General features: G+C 36.2%; 1 protein-coding gene across 4 annotated transcripts in view; it reads left to right on the top strand.

The window, feature by feature from the left end:
- The window catches only part of LOC100369123 (regulator of G protein signaling 7-like), a 117565-nt gene that overhangs the window by 87855 nt on the left and 15132 nt on the right, over nucleotides 1-14578 (top strand). For all 4 annotated transcript variants that reach the window (XM_085494583.1, XM_085494590.1, XM_085494578.1 and 1 more), the window contains exons 4-8: nucleotides 2673-2831; nucleotides 6756-6820; nucleotides 7237-7313; nucleotides 11710-11866; nucleotides 12305-12394. In XM_085494583.1, the coding sequence (XP_085350709.1) occupies nucleotides 2673-2831; nucleotides 6756-6820; nucleotides 7237-7313; nucleotides 11710-11866; nucleotides 12305-12394 (548 nt within the window). The remainder of the gene's footprint in view (nucleotides 1-2672; nucleotides 2832-6755; nucleotides 6821-7236; nucleotides 7314-11709; nucleotides 11867-12304; nucleotides 12395-14578) is intronic.

Below are 14578 nucleotides of genomic sequence, written 5' to 3'. Positions count from 1 at the left end.
TTGCATATGAATACAACCAGAGGGTTTACAATTTGCATATGAATACAACCAGAGGGTTTACAATCTGCATATAAATACAACCATGGGTATTTATAATTTGCATATGAATACAACCACTCTGGGTTTCCAATTTGCATATGATCACAACCAGAGGGTTTACAATTTGCATATGAATACAACCACTCTGGGTTTCCAATTTGCATATGAATACAACCAGAGGGTTTACAATTTGCATATGAATACAACCTAAATGGTTTACAATTTGCATATGAATACAACCTAAAGGGTTTATAGTTTGCATATGAATACAACCAGAGGGTTTACAATTTGCCTATGAATACAACCTAAAGGGTTTATAGTTTGCATATGAATACAACCAGAGGGTTTACAATTTGCATATGAATACAACCACGCTGGGTTACCAATTTGCATATGAATACAACCAGAGGGTTTACAATTTGCATATGAATACAACCACTCTGGGTTTCCAATTTGCATATGAATACAACCAGAGGGTTTACAATTTGCATATGAATACAACCTAAATGGTTTACAATTTGCATATGAATACAACCTAAAGGGTTTATAGTTTGCATATGAATACAACCAGAGGGTTTACAATTTGCCTATGAATACAACCTAAAGGGTTTATAGTTTGCATATGAATACAACCAGAGGGTTTACAATTTGCATATGAATACAACCACGCTGGGTTACCAATTTGCATATGAATACAACCAGAGGGTTTACAATTTGCCTATGGATACAACCATGGGGGTTTACAATTTGCATATTAATACAACCACGCTGGGTTTCCAATTTGCATATGAATACAACCAGAGGGTTTACAATCTGCATATAAATACAAACATGGGGATTTATAATTTGCATATGAATACAGCCATGGGGATTTATAATTTGCATATGAATACAACCACTCTGGGTTTCCAATTTGCATATGAATACAACCTAAAGGGTTTATAGTTTGCATATGAATACAACCAGAGGGTCTACACTTTGCCTATGAATACAACCTAAAGGGTTTGTAGTTTGCATATGAATACAACCAGAGGGTTTACAATTTGCCTATGAATACAACCATGGGGGTTTACAATTTGCATATTAATACAACCGCGCTGGGTTTCCAATTTGCATTTGAATACAACCAGAGGGTTTACAATCTGCATATAAATACAAACATGGGGATTTATAATTTGCATATGAATACAGCCATGGGGATTTATAATTTGCATATGAATACAACCACTCTGGGTTTCCAATTTGCATTTGAATACAACCAGAGGTTTTACAATTTGCATATGAATATAACCACTCTGGGTTTCCAATTTGCATATGAATACAACCAGAGGGTTTACAATTTGCATATGAATACAACCTAAAGGGGTTACAATTTGCACATGAATACAACCTAAAGGATTTATAGTTTGCATATGAATACAACCAGAGGGTCTACACTTTGCCTATGAATACAACCTAAAGGGTTTGTAGTTTGCATATGAATACAACCAGAGGGTTTACAATTTGCCTATGAATACAACCATGGGGGTTTACAATTTGCATATTAATACAACCGCGCTGGGTTTCCAATTTGCATTTGAATACAACCAGAGGGTTTACAATCTGCATATAAATACAAACATGGGGATTTATAATTTGCATATGAATACAGCCATGGGGATTTATAATTTGCATATGAATACAGCCATGGGGGATTTATAATTTGCATATGAATACAAACATGCTGGGTTTCCAATTTGCATATATGAATACAACCATGGGGGTTTTCAATTTGCATATGAATACAACCACTCTGGGTTTCCAATTTGCATATGAATACAACCATAGGGTTTACAATTTGCATATGAATACAACCTAAAGGGTTTATAGTTTGCATATGAATACAACCAGAGGATTTACAATTTGCATATGAATACAACCTAAAGGGTTTATAGTTTGCATATGAATACAACCAGAGGGTTTACAATTTGCCTATGAATACAACCTAAAGGGTTTATAGTTTGCATATGAATACAACCAGAGGGTTTACAATTTGCCTATGAATACAACCTAAAGGGTTTATAGTTTGCATATGAATACAACCAGAGGGTTTACAATATGCATATGAATACAACCACGCTGGGTTACCAATTTGCATATGAATACAACCAGAGGGTTTACAATTTGCATATGAATACAACCACGCTGGGTTACCAATTTGCATATGAATACAACCAGAGGGTTTACAATTTGCCTATGAATACAACCATGGGGGTTTACAATTTGCATATTAATACAACCATGAGGGTTTACAATTTGCATATGAATACAACCATGTGGTCTACAATTTGCATGAGGAAAATGTGGGTTTACAGAAATAAATGTAAGACCAAAATAATGGGTCACATGACCAAGAATGGTAGAAGCAAAACTAAATCCATGTCATCACATCTGATGTCCAATGAGATGCTCATCTAACATTTTGTTGTTTCTTATACATATACAGAAAGTAGTTTTAGATTCAATAAAGCTGGTATACCACATTATTGTGCAAACACAATCCATTCATCCTGCTCAGGTAGAAGATAATATACCCGTAATGTAATAACTTTCATTTATTCACTGACTGACGTATTATTTTTTATCATTTACAGCGGAAGCTCTTCATTTGGGATCACTTATATCAGCTCATGGTTACTTCTTTCCAATAACAGACCATGTTCTTACACTAAAGGATGACAATACATTCTATAGATTTCAGACACCCTATTTTTGGCCGTCAAATCACTGGGAACCAGAAAATACAGATTACGGTAAGTGGAGACAGTGCATGGTTCATCTTTGTTCTTGCTACAGATTGTGCTAAGTGAAAGTAACTCACTGTGAAATGAGTGAAATATTGAATTTATGCTAATTCTCCATAACTCTAAGTATCTGTTCTGCATAATATGTGCATGCTCACATGAATTTTTCTTCTAGAGTCTTCAAGGCTCTTGTGTTTTCCACAACCTGGTTCCTTCTAGTGTTGTCTACAAGCCTGGTTCCTTCTAGTGTTGTCTACAAGCCTGGTTCCTTTTCGTGTTGTCTACAAGCCTGGTTCCTTCTAGTGTTGTCTACAAGCCTGGTTCCTTCTAGTGTTGTCTACAAGCCTGGTTCCTTCTTTTGTTGTCTACAAGCCTGGTTCCTTCTAGTGTTGTCTACAAGCCTGGTTCCTTCTTTTGTTGTCTACAAGCCTGGTTCCTTCTAGTGTTGCTTACAAGTCTGGTTTCTTAAGTTGTCTACAAGCCTGGTTCCTTCTAGTGTTACCTACAAGTGTGGTTCCTTCTTGTGTTGCCTACAAGTCTGGTTCCTTCTGATGTTCTCTACAAGCCTGGTTCCTTTTCGTGTTGTCTACAAGCCTGGTTCCTTCTTGTGTTGCCTACAAGTCTGGTTCCTTCTGATGTTCTCTACCAGCCTGGTTCCTTTTCGTGTTGTCTATAAGCCTGGTTCCTTCTAGTGTTGTCTACAAGCCTGGTTCCTTCTAGTGTTGTCTACAAGCCTGGTTCCTTCTAGTGTTGCTTACAAGTCTGGTTTCTTAAGTTGTCTACAAGCCTGGTTCCTTCTAGTGTTACCTACAAGTGTGGTTCCTTCTTGTGTTGCCTACAAGTCTGGTTCCTTCTGATGTTCTCTACAAGCCTGGTTCCTTCTTGTGTTGCCTACAAGCCTGGTTCCTTCTAGTGTTACCTACAAGCCTGGTTCCTTCTAGTGTTACCTACAAGTGTGGTTCCTTCTTGTGTTGCCTACAAGCCTGGTTCCTTCTTGTGTTGCCTACAAGTCTGGTTCCTTCTGATGTTCTCTACAAGCCTAGTTCCTTTTCGTGTTGTCTACAAGCCTGGTTCCTTCTAGTGTTGTCTACAAGCCTGGTTCCTTCTTGTGTTGCCTACAAGTCTGGTTCCTTCTGATGTTCTCTACAAGCCTGGTTCCTTTTCGTGTTGTCTACAAGCCTGGTTCCTTCTAGTGTTGTCTACAAGCCTGGTTCCTTCTAGTGTTGTCTACAAGCCTGGTTCCTTCTTTTGTTGTCTACAAGCCTGGTTCCTTCTAGTGTTGCTTACAAGTCTGGTTTCTTAAGTTGTCTACAAGCCTGGTTCCTTCTAGTGTTACCTACAAGTGTGGTTCCTTCTTGTGTTGCCTACAAGTCTGGTTCCTTCTGATGTTCTCTACAAGCCTGGTTCCTTCTTGTGTTGCCTACAAGCCTGGTTCCTTCTAGTGTTGTCTACAAGCCTGGTTCCTTCTAGTGTTGTCTACAAGCCTGGTTCCTTCTAGTGTTGCCTACAAGCCTGGTTCCTTCTAGTGTTGTCTACAAGCCTGGTTCCTTCTTGTGTTGCCTACAAGCCTGGTTCCTTCTCGTGTTGCTTACAAGCCTGGTTCCTTCTTGTGTTACCTACAAGTCTGGTTCCTTCTAGTGTTGCCTACAAGCCTGGTTCCTTCTAGTGTTGCCTACAAGCCTGGTTCCTTCTTTTGTTGTCTACAAGCCTGGTTCCTTCTAGTGTTGCTTACAAGTCTGGTTTCTTAAGTTGTCTACAAGTCTGGTTCCTTCTAGTGTTGCCTACAAGTGTGGTTTCTTCTGATGTTCTCTACAAGCCTAGTTCTTTTTTGTGTTGCCTACAAGCCTGGTTCCTTCTAGTGTTGCCTACAAGTCTGGTTCCTTCTAGTGTTGCCTACAAGTCTGGTTCCTTCTTGTGTTGCCTACAAGCCTGGTTCCTTCTCGTGTTGTCTACAAGCCTGGTTCCTTCTTGTGTTACCTACAAGTCTGGTTCCTTCTAGTGTTGCCTACAAGCCTGGTTCCTTCTAGTGTTGCCTACAAGCCTGGTTCCTTCTTTTGTTGTCTACAAGCCTGGTTCCTTCTAGTGTTGCTTACAAGTCTGGTTTCTTAAGTTGTCTACAAGTCTGGTTCCTTCTAGTGTTGCCTACAAGCCTGGTTCCTTCTTTTGTTGTCTACAAGCCTGGTTCCTTCTAGTGTTGCTTACAAGTCTGGTTTCTTAAGTTGTCTACAAGTCTGGTTCCTTCTAGTGTTGCCTACAAGTGTGGTTTCTTCTGATGTTCTCTACAAGCCTAGTTCTTTTTTGTGTTGTCTACAAGCCTGGTTCCTTCTTGTGTTGTCTACAAGCCTGGTTCCTTCTTGTGTTGCCTACAAGCCTGGTTCCTTCTTGTGTTGCCTACAAGCCTGGTTCCTTCTTGTGTTTTCCACAAACCTTGTTCCTTCTTGTGTTGTCTACAAGCCTGGTTCCTTCTAGTGTTGCCTACAAGCCTGGTTCCTTCTAGTGTTGCCTACAAGCCTGGTTCCTTCTTTTGTTGTCTACAAGCCTGGTTCCTTCTAGTGTTGCTTACAAGTCTGGTTTCTTAAGTTGTCTACAAGTCTGGTTCCTTCTAGTGTTGCCTACAAGCCTGGTTCCTTCTTTTGTTGTCTACAAGCCTGGTTCCTTCTAGTGTTGCTTACAAGTCTGGTTTCTTAAGTTGTCTACAAGTCTGGTTCCTTCTAGTGTTGCCTACAAGTGTGGTTCCTTCTGATGTTCTCTACAAGCCTGGTTCCTTCTTGTGTTGCCTACAAGCCTGGTTCCTTCTAGTGTTGTCTACAAACCTGGTTCCTTCTAGTGTTGTCTACAAGCCTGGTTCCTTCTAGTGTTGCCTACAAGCCTGGTTCCTTCTAGTGTTGTCTACAAGCCTGGTTCCTTCTTGTGTTGTCTACAAGTCTGGTTCCTTCTAGTGTTGCCTACAAGTCTGGTTCCTTCTGATGTTCTCTACAAGCCTGGTTAGTCCCCGTTCGGACGCAGTCCGAAAACGGGGACTTGTGTTTTGACCTCCGTGTGGGTGTGCGTGCGTGTGTGCATGCGTGCCTCCTGACCTGTATCTTAGAAATGCCTAGACCAATCACAATCAAACTTCACACATACATCATACATGATATTATACATATGCACGTCAATTTGTTTCACGATCTGATTCAAGATGGCAGAATGGCGGCCATTTTTGTGCTAAAAATCATCAAAATCAAGCATTTCCTGGCTGTTTACAGATGGATTTTGTTCAAACCTTGTATATACGTTGGACATTATGGGACCTTGATGCACATCATTTTGTTTTACGCTCTGATTCAAGATGGCCGAATGGCGGCCATTTTTGTGCTAAAAAATCATAAAAATCAAGTATTCTTCGGCTGTTTATGAATGGATTTTGTTCAAACTTGGTATATACATTAGACATTATGGGACCTTGATGCAAATAATTTTGTTTGTCAGATTAGATTCAAAATGAATGTGGTTCTCGTGCCATATGTCTGACTTGTTTTGACTGATTATGTTCAAATTTTTAATATTCATTATACATCATGTCATAGATATAGGGATATATTGGTTTGATGATCCTTTTCAAAGTGGCCAAATGGTGGCTATTTTTGTGCTAAAAAATCATAAAATATCAAGCATTTCTTGCATTTATGGATGGATTTTGTTCAAACTTATAACATACATTAGACATTACAGGTTCCTGATGCATGTCATTTTATTTTTCAGATTAGATTCAAAATGGCTGACTGGCGGCCATTTTGTTTTAATGTTGTCCACAAGCCAATACTTTCTGGTATTGTCAATGTAACAGAATATATTCCCATACACATGTATAAATGAGATAATTGAGTACAGTACTAATGCATTGATATTATTTTTTCTGTTGGATTTTGCATTTTTCTATTTCTACATCAGCTGTATATCTTTGTAAAAGAACTATGCAAAATAAATCCAGATTGGAACTTGCAGATTATGAAGCAGTAAGTTAAATAAAGATTTACTGCATGCTGTCTCATTACATAATTTCTTACCACCCCTCCAGCGTTGCTTCATGTCCCTTCCTGCTTGCTGTTCCATAATGAAACATGAATAGTATGTTTCAATTTTTCTCTTGAAGAATCCCCGTTAGTTTTATAATTTTGTAGTTCATGCATGCATTTATTATAGCCTAGAATGTGTTTGCTTGCTGTGGTATGCGATGCCTAGGCATGATGAAGGCAAGTTGTAATTGGTTAATTGAAAAGATCAATGTTTGAATAAATTTGCATGCGTAATAAGATAAACCAAGCATTGTGTTCAGGCATTGTAGATTCAGAAAGAACATGGATTCAAGGATAGCCTAATAAGTACCTGTTTATTTCTTATGACTAAAATGAATTTATTTATTAAAATTCAGGAAAATCTTGCAAGACTACAAAGAATGTTTTCAAGAAAATGGGAATTCATATTTATGCAAGCAGAAGCTCAGGCAAAGTAAGTATAGTAGAATGTCTTGTATCTTTCAAACATGGCCTCTTGCTTCTATGAAGTATGATGAGTTTGAGTCTAGTTACTGTGCAATGCTTTATTTTCACTTGGAATTAATTTTCGCTATTTCCACTGAAGGAATAATTCAATGAAAATAAAATCCAGTGAATATACCTTTTTTTCGTATTTTTTACATTCCACTCTTCAAAAATTAGTGAAAATAAATTCCATACAAGAAACCCAAAAAGTCTATTCAGGGAAAATTAATTCCAGCTAAATTTTACAGTATTAGTTTTGTCAACCTTGTTTACCTAACACAATTTGCACGCCCCCCCCCCCCCCCATACTTTTTAACTGCAAGTTCATATACCGTAAAAACTCGATTAATTCGCGGTCCCTATTAATTCGCGCACCCATTTTATTTTCGAACGCTAATTTTTAAATGTATCCTTTTAATTCGCGGCGTTCAAAAACATGTTTGAAATTGTATCCTATTAATTTGCAGGCCAGAATAAAGTGGATAACTCAGAATATATTGCATGAAGACATTAAAAATATACATTTTGTTTGAGTTGTTATGTTATCAGTACTTGGTGTAGTCGCAATCGCAGATGATCTCCGTCATCACAGCCTTTCAGTTAGCAAGCAGTTTAGGTTCGGTAAAGATTTGACCTGAAAAAAATCATTCCCCCACGACACTACAGATGTTGGGCAAGATTATTACTTAGTCGATAAATATCCATCGGTCAGCACATCGATTACAAATTTCCGTGATGGAAAGCTTAGTACAGGGCTTTTTCGTCGCTGGTCCACAGGGTTGCATCGACCATGGATGTACATCCATGCATCGCCATGTGTCCGCCATTATTCTATTACATTATTTAAGTGAACCGCCCTATGGTGTGTAAATTGACGTTTTTGGTGGGTCGGGCGATTGACCTCGTGTCACATTTTCATTACACTGGATTCGATAAAAAAACACAGAGTTAAGCGGTCACGTATGTTCTATAAATCTAACCTTGCACACATAATCTTGTACCGATGTGTTTTTTGTCCAAGAAAGACGTTCCCTTTCATTTAACCCCCAGTTAACTCTTCGCGTCCATGGTATTTGTGAGAGTTGAAAGATTTTTTGAACAAATGACAAGTAACTATATTGATTTGCGTCAAGCTGGGTCGCCCGAATTTAAATATCAGTGCGTGAACTCTGGAGGTCATTGCCCAATGCCACACGTAATTCAAACGCGTGGTTGTTAGAGTTCAGTCAAAATGTACGTGAATGATGCGATCGAAGTGCGCTGCCCAGAGTTTATTATATTATAGTAAAATTTAATTTGACGTATGGTATGTTTATGTTTGCGTAATTATTATGAATGCAACGCATTATCAAGTCGGTGATATTGAAATATTCACAGACCCAATACCCCGGGTCAGTACCCTAACAATAGTTAAAAAAAAACTAATTATCATGAAAGCAATACATTACGAAGTTGAAATATTCAGAGCCGGTACAATATTGTAAATAAATTTGCGTAATTAGAAAAGCAGTGCTTAGTGCAGTGCTATAAACGACGTTGATATATTCAAAGCCAGTACAGAGTTGCATACAAGTTGCGTAATTACAGTACCTTCGGATATAATAACAATTTTACTAGATTGACGCGCAGGGCACGAAAGAAAAAGGTTGCTAATGTAACGCGCCAGTTCAGTGCGTGACTTGGGGTCAAACTTCGGTCAACACACACTTAATGTCAGCATCGCCGCGCAGCAAATTTCGCAAAGAAGTACTTGAAGTTCTATTGCGTCCCGAAATGATGTCGCTGATCACTCAGTTGTCGCAGCGTGTGTTGTGTCATGTCCATGATGCACCCCGTTTCGACTTTGGCTTGCTTTTCCTTCTTAGTGCATGTTCTTGTTCACGTAAAATGCGACCTCTCATCAATGTATTAAAACACTTTGAATGTATACTTTGCATGATTATATTTGGTCAACGCGAAACATTATTTTTTCTAAACATTTTCTGAGACCATTTTTATCAACGCAGGGTTATTTTTCTAGACAAGATGGGCTTCGTAATATCTGCCATAACATCGCCCGGGTGATGCCTAGAAAAATATAAAAAAAAGGCAGTGCAGTCAGACGGCTACTTTGTTTGTTTGTGTACAGAGTGACGTTTGCCATTTCACTGTTTCATTTCAAGTGTAACATGGTGCGTGTTCTCTGCCCGAATATACACCATGAATGTCGCTAGCCACGAGTCTAAGAAGCACTAAAACAACGTCCTGTTATCGTGTTCATTAAAAAACAAAACAAATCACTAACGAATTTATGAAAACAGCTCCTTTTTTAATCGATCTAAAAGTACTCTTTTAATTCGCGCACCAAAAACCAATAATTTCCGTTTTAACGCTATTAGTTCGCGCACTTGAAAAAATAATTATTTTTACTACCGCGAATTAATCGAGTTTTTACGGTACTAAACATTCAAAGCAACAGTGACGCCATTGCTGATGAAATATACAGACCAGCAAATAAAAACAAGACTCTGCCTTGTTGTTTTTTGTTTTTGTTTTTTTTTACATTACAATCCTGTGTGGTGATTACACATGTCTGGATTCCATCAGTGCCATATGGTACAAAAGGCTTATGATGGGGCAAAACAAGTTGTATTGCATCATGCTATGTGCGTGTTGTGTTCTCCCAAAGGAAATCAAAATATGGAGTTCTTGAATGCCATGCTACAAAGCTCATGTACACAATGATATACCATGCATTTCAAATGACAGTGTCACATGTTTATATGTGTTGTGTGTATACATGTAATATGGCAAGTAAATGTCACAGTACAGACTGGAAAACCATATGCTTACCATTGCTGCTACAGTATTTTGACTTAAGCTCAGATATGTGGACGTGAATGCGACATTAGGTTCATAAGCACAGATACAGACATGAATGCAATATGTGGACGTGAATGCGACATTAGGTTCATAAGCACAGATACAGACATGAATGCAATATGTGGACGTGAATCTCACATTGGCTTTGATTCTACATATCCATAAAAGTTTGATTTTCTGGCCAATTAAGATTCAGTTCAACTGGTCACCTCCTTTGATAGGATAATAATTATATTTATTTATAAAATTTATTTATTTGAACATACAAATCATTGATAGGTAAATATCAAATATCTGTATATGTATTTTTACATGCATTTAGAACTTTGAAAATAAATTTAATATGATGTGACAAGAACAGAGTGTGTGATTTCTAGACAGCATAATTAGTAGAGGTCTATATATAGTCTATATATAGTCTACATTGACTGGTACTACTTTAGTAGCGGTAGTAGTCTCTGGTGTTATTTGCATCTACTCTAATAGCATCATTGCATCTACTCCAATACTGTCATTGCTTCTACTATTATGGTTTCATTGCATCAACTCTGATAGTTTCATTACATATACTCTGACAGTTTCGTTGCTTCTACTCCTAATAATTTCATTGCTTCTACTATTATGGTTTCATTGCATCTACTCTGATAGTTTCATTACATCAACTCCAATAATGTCACTGTTTTTAACTATGATGATTTCACTATATCTACTCTGAGAGTTTCATTGCATCTACTTTGATAGTGTCATTACATCAACTCCAACAATGTCACTGTTTTTAACTATGATGATTTCACTATATCTACTCTGAGAGTTTCATTGCATCTACTTTGATAGTTTCATTACATCAACTCCAACAATGTCACTGTTTTTAACTATGATGATTTCACTATATCTACTTTGATAGTTTCATTACATATACTCTGACAGTTTCATTACATCTACTCCAATAATGTCAATGCTTCTACTATTATAGTTTCATTACATCTACTCCAATAATGTCAATGCTTCTACTATTATAGTTTCATTACATCTACTCCAATAATGTCAATGCTTCTACTATTATAGTTTCATTACATCTACTCCAATAATGTCATGCTTCTACTATTATAGTTTCATTACATCTACTCCAATAATGTCAATGCTTCTACTATTATAGTTTCATTATATCTACTCCAATAATGTCAATGCTTCTACTATTATAGTTTCATTACATCTACTCCAATAATGTCAATGCTTCTACTATTATAGTTTCATTACATCTACTCCAATAATGTCAATGCTTCTACTATTATAATTTCATTACATCTACTCCAATAATGTCAATGCTTCTACTATTATAGTTTCATTACATCTACTCCAATAATGTCAATGCTTCTACTATTATAGTTTCATTACATCTACTCCAATAATGTCAATGCTTCTACTATTATAGTTGCATTATATCTACCGGTACTATGGTTTATTGTATCACCCAAATTGACCTGGTGTTCATCTATTTTCAGAGTTGATAAAAAGCGGGATAAAATGGAAAGGAAAGTTTTAGACAGTCAAGAGAGAGCTTTTTGGGATGTACATAGACCTGTACCAGGATGTGTTAACACGACAGAGATGGACATTAAGAAGGCGTGTCGACTTAATAAGCCACTCAAGACTAAGAAGGTAGCATATTGTACTCATTAAATGTTTACTTTTGAAAATGATGTCATCATAACGTGTGTATATTGCCATATATATATGGTCTTTGTGAATCACTACTTTTAATGAGCGACGTTGTGACAATGCATTGTGCTGTTGTGCTTTTTTCAAGCCTTAAGTACATACAATCTACAACAAACCTGGCACAAGACTGAATCACTATAATACTGCCACGTCAAAGTGAGAGTCATCTTCAGTAATGTAGCTCTTAGGCACAATGGCTTCTGTGCTTAATTGCACCCAATGTGTTCATTGATTTTGTCATATCACAGAGTGTGTGTTCACGTTCTCTTGATTTCCCTGATTGGATGCATTAATGGAAAAGTCAGTTGACACCCTAGTATAAAAACAAAATAAAATGCACTTTACACTTGAATTCTTCTTCTTTTTTTTTTTTTTTAGCAAATGGCGTATAATGTACCAGGCGGGAGGATAAGTCCGAGTGTTTCTGAGTCTGACCTCCGTACACCAATTGAGGAACTCCAACAACAGGTGAGTAACAAATTATCCAAACATAGAACCAGTTTGAACAAGGTTAAAATCAGCATTCCAACATACCGGGTAATTTGTTTTTCAACAAATTTCTTTAACACCTGTGGCCAATGGGAAAGTGTGTCAATTTGGTCCTGAAGTAATCAAGATTTAATTATAAAAAGAATTTAAAAAATTTAATGCTCTAAAATAAATAAATTTATTCTTCAGATATTTTGGTTTGCAAAATGTGTTGTGGTGGATGACAGCGCCCTCCCGTGGCAATAATTGGGGTTTTCCTAAAATAAAAGAGCATAACATACATACATTTACTTATACAGTTTTTTTTTTTTTTTTTTTTTAAATGTAATTTAGCATTTCATTGGTTTTTCATAATATTGCATTGTGCTCAAGATTAAAACAATCATTATATTATGATCTAGGCCATTAAAAAGTAGTAGACTTCAAAAATAGGTTTCGCATCACTAACACAAACTCATTACCTTTACTAGCCTAGCTTCAAATATACTTTAAACATATGTAGATTTTCAAGCTACATTTTGCTGAGAGCATTTTAGAGGAAAAAAAAATAGAAAATTGTGTTGAACATTTAACTGCAGTCTCCCATACCTAATGTGTTGTCATTCATTATATGCAGTGACATATGGTAAGGGTATCATACGCGCCGACAGACAGAGTGTTATTTAAAATAATCCTTCTTTATCGTCCAATATGGCTGCATAACATTAATAATTTTGTCTCCAAAAACATATGTCGAATTAAAGACAATTTCTTGTGAAAAAAAAAAAAAAAATTCAATTTTAGATTATTTTCTAAATAAATAAATACACTGAACATTAGAATTAGTTAGTAGACTCCACATAACTATGTATTTGGTGATATTTAAATTTGAAGCAAAAACTAGAAATGTCAATATTCTACAAGTATAGTGTCTAATCCACCATGGATAATGTGTGACCTTTGACCTGACCTTGAAACCAATTTTTTTTTGAAATATTAAGGATTTGTCTTATTTTGTCTTGATGCTGAGTATATAAGAAATAAATGTGAATGTGAACCAATGAGGAATGGTTGATATATGAAATAAATGTGAATGTGTACCAATGAGGAATGGTTGATATATGAAATAAATGTGAATGTGTACCAATGAGGAATGGTTGATATATGAAATAAATGTGAATGTGTACCAATGAGGAATAGTTGATATATGAAATAAATGTGAATGTGTACCAATGAGGAATAGTTGATATATGAAATAAATGTGAATGTGTACCAATGAGGAATAGTTGATATATGAAATAAATGTGAATGTGTACCAATGAGGAATAGTTGATATATGAAATAAATGTGAATGTGTACCAATGAGGAATGGTTGATATATGAAATAAATGTGAATGTGTACCAATGAGGAATGGTTGATATATGAAATAAATGTGAATGTGTACCAATGAGGAATGGTTGATATATGAAATAAATGTGAATGTGTACCAATGAGGAATGGTTGATATATGAAATAAATGTGAATGTGTACCAATGAGGAATGGTTGATATATGAAATAAATGTGAATGTGTACCAATGAGGAATGGTTGATATATGAAATAAATGTGAATGTGTACCAATGAGGAATGGTTGATATATGAAATAAATGTGAATGTGTACCAATGAGGAATGGTTGATATATGAAATAAAGGTGAATGTGTACCAATGAGGAATGGTTGATATATGAAATAAATGTGAATGTGTACCAATGAGGAATGGTTGATATATGAAATAAATGTGAATGTGTACCAATGAGGAATGGTTGATATATGAAATAAATGTGAATGTGTACCAATGAGGAATGGTTGATATATGAAATAAATGTGAATGTGTACCAATGAGGAATGGTTGATATATGAAATAAATGTGAATGTGTACCAATGAGGAATGGTTGATATATGAAATAAATGTGAATGTGTACCAATGAGGAATAGTTGATATATGAAATAAAGGTGAATGTGTACCAATGAGGAATGGTTGATATATGAAATAAATGTGAATGTGTACCAATGAGGAATGGTTGATATATGAAATAAATGTGAATGTGTACCAATGAGGAATGGTTGATATATGAAATAAATGTGAATGTGTACCAATGAGGAATGGTTGATATATGAAATAAATGTGAATGTGTACCAATGAGG

Source organism: Saccoglossus kowalevskii, chromosome 2 (assembly GCF_978046115.1).
Source record: "Saccoglossus kowalevskii chromosome 2, keSacKowa6.1, whole genome shotgun sequence".
Classification (NCBI taxonomy): domain Eukaryota; kingdom Metazoa; phylum Hemichordata; class Enteropneusta; family Harrimaniidae; genus Saccoglossus; species Saccoglossus kowalevskii.
Note: the sequence above shows the minus strand (reverse complement) of the source record. Positions and strands in the feature narration are given on the sequence as shown.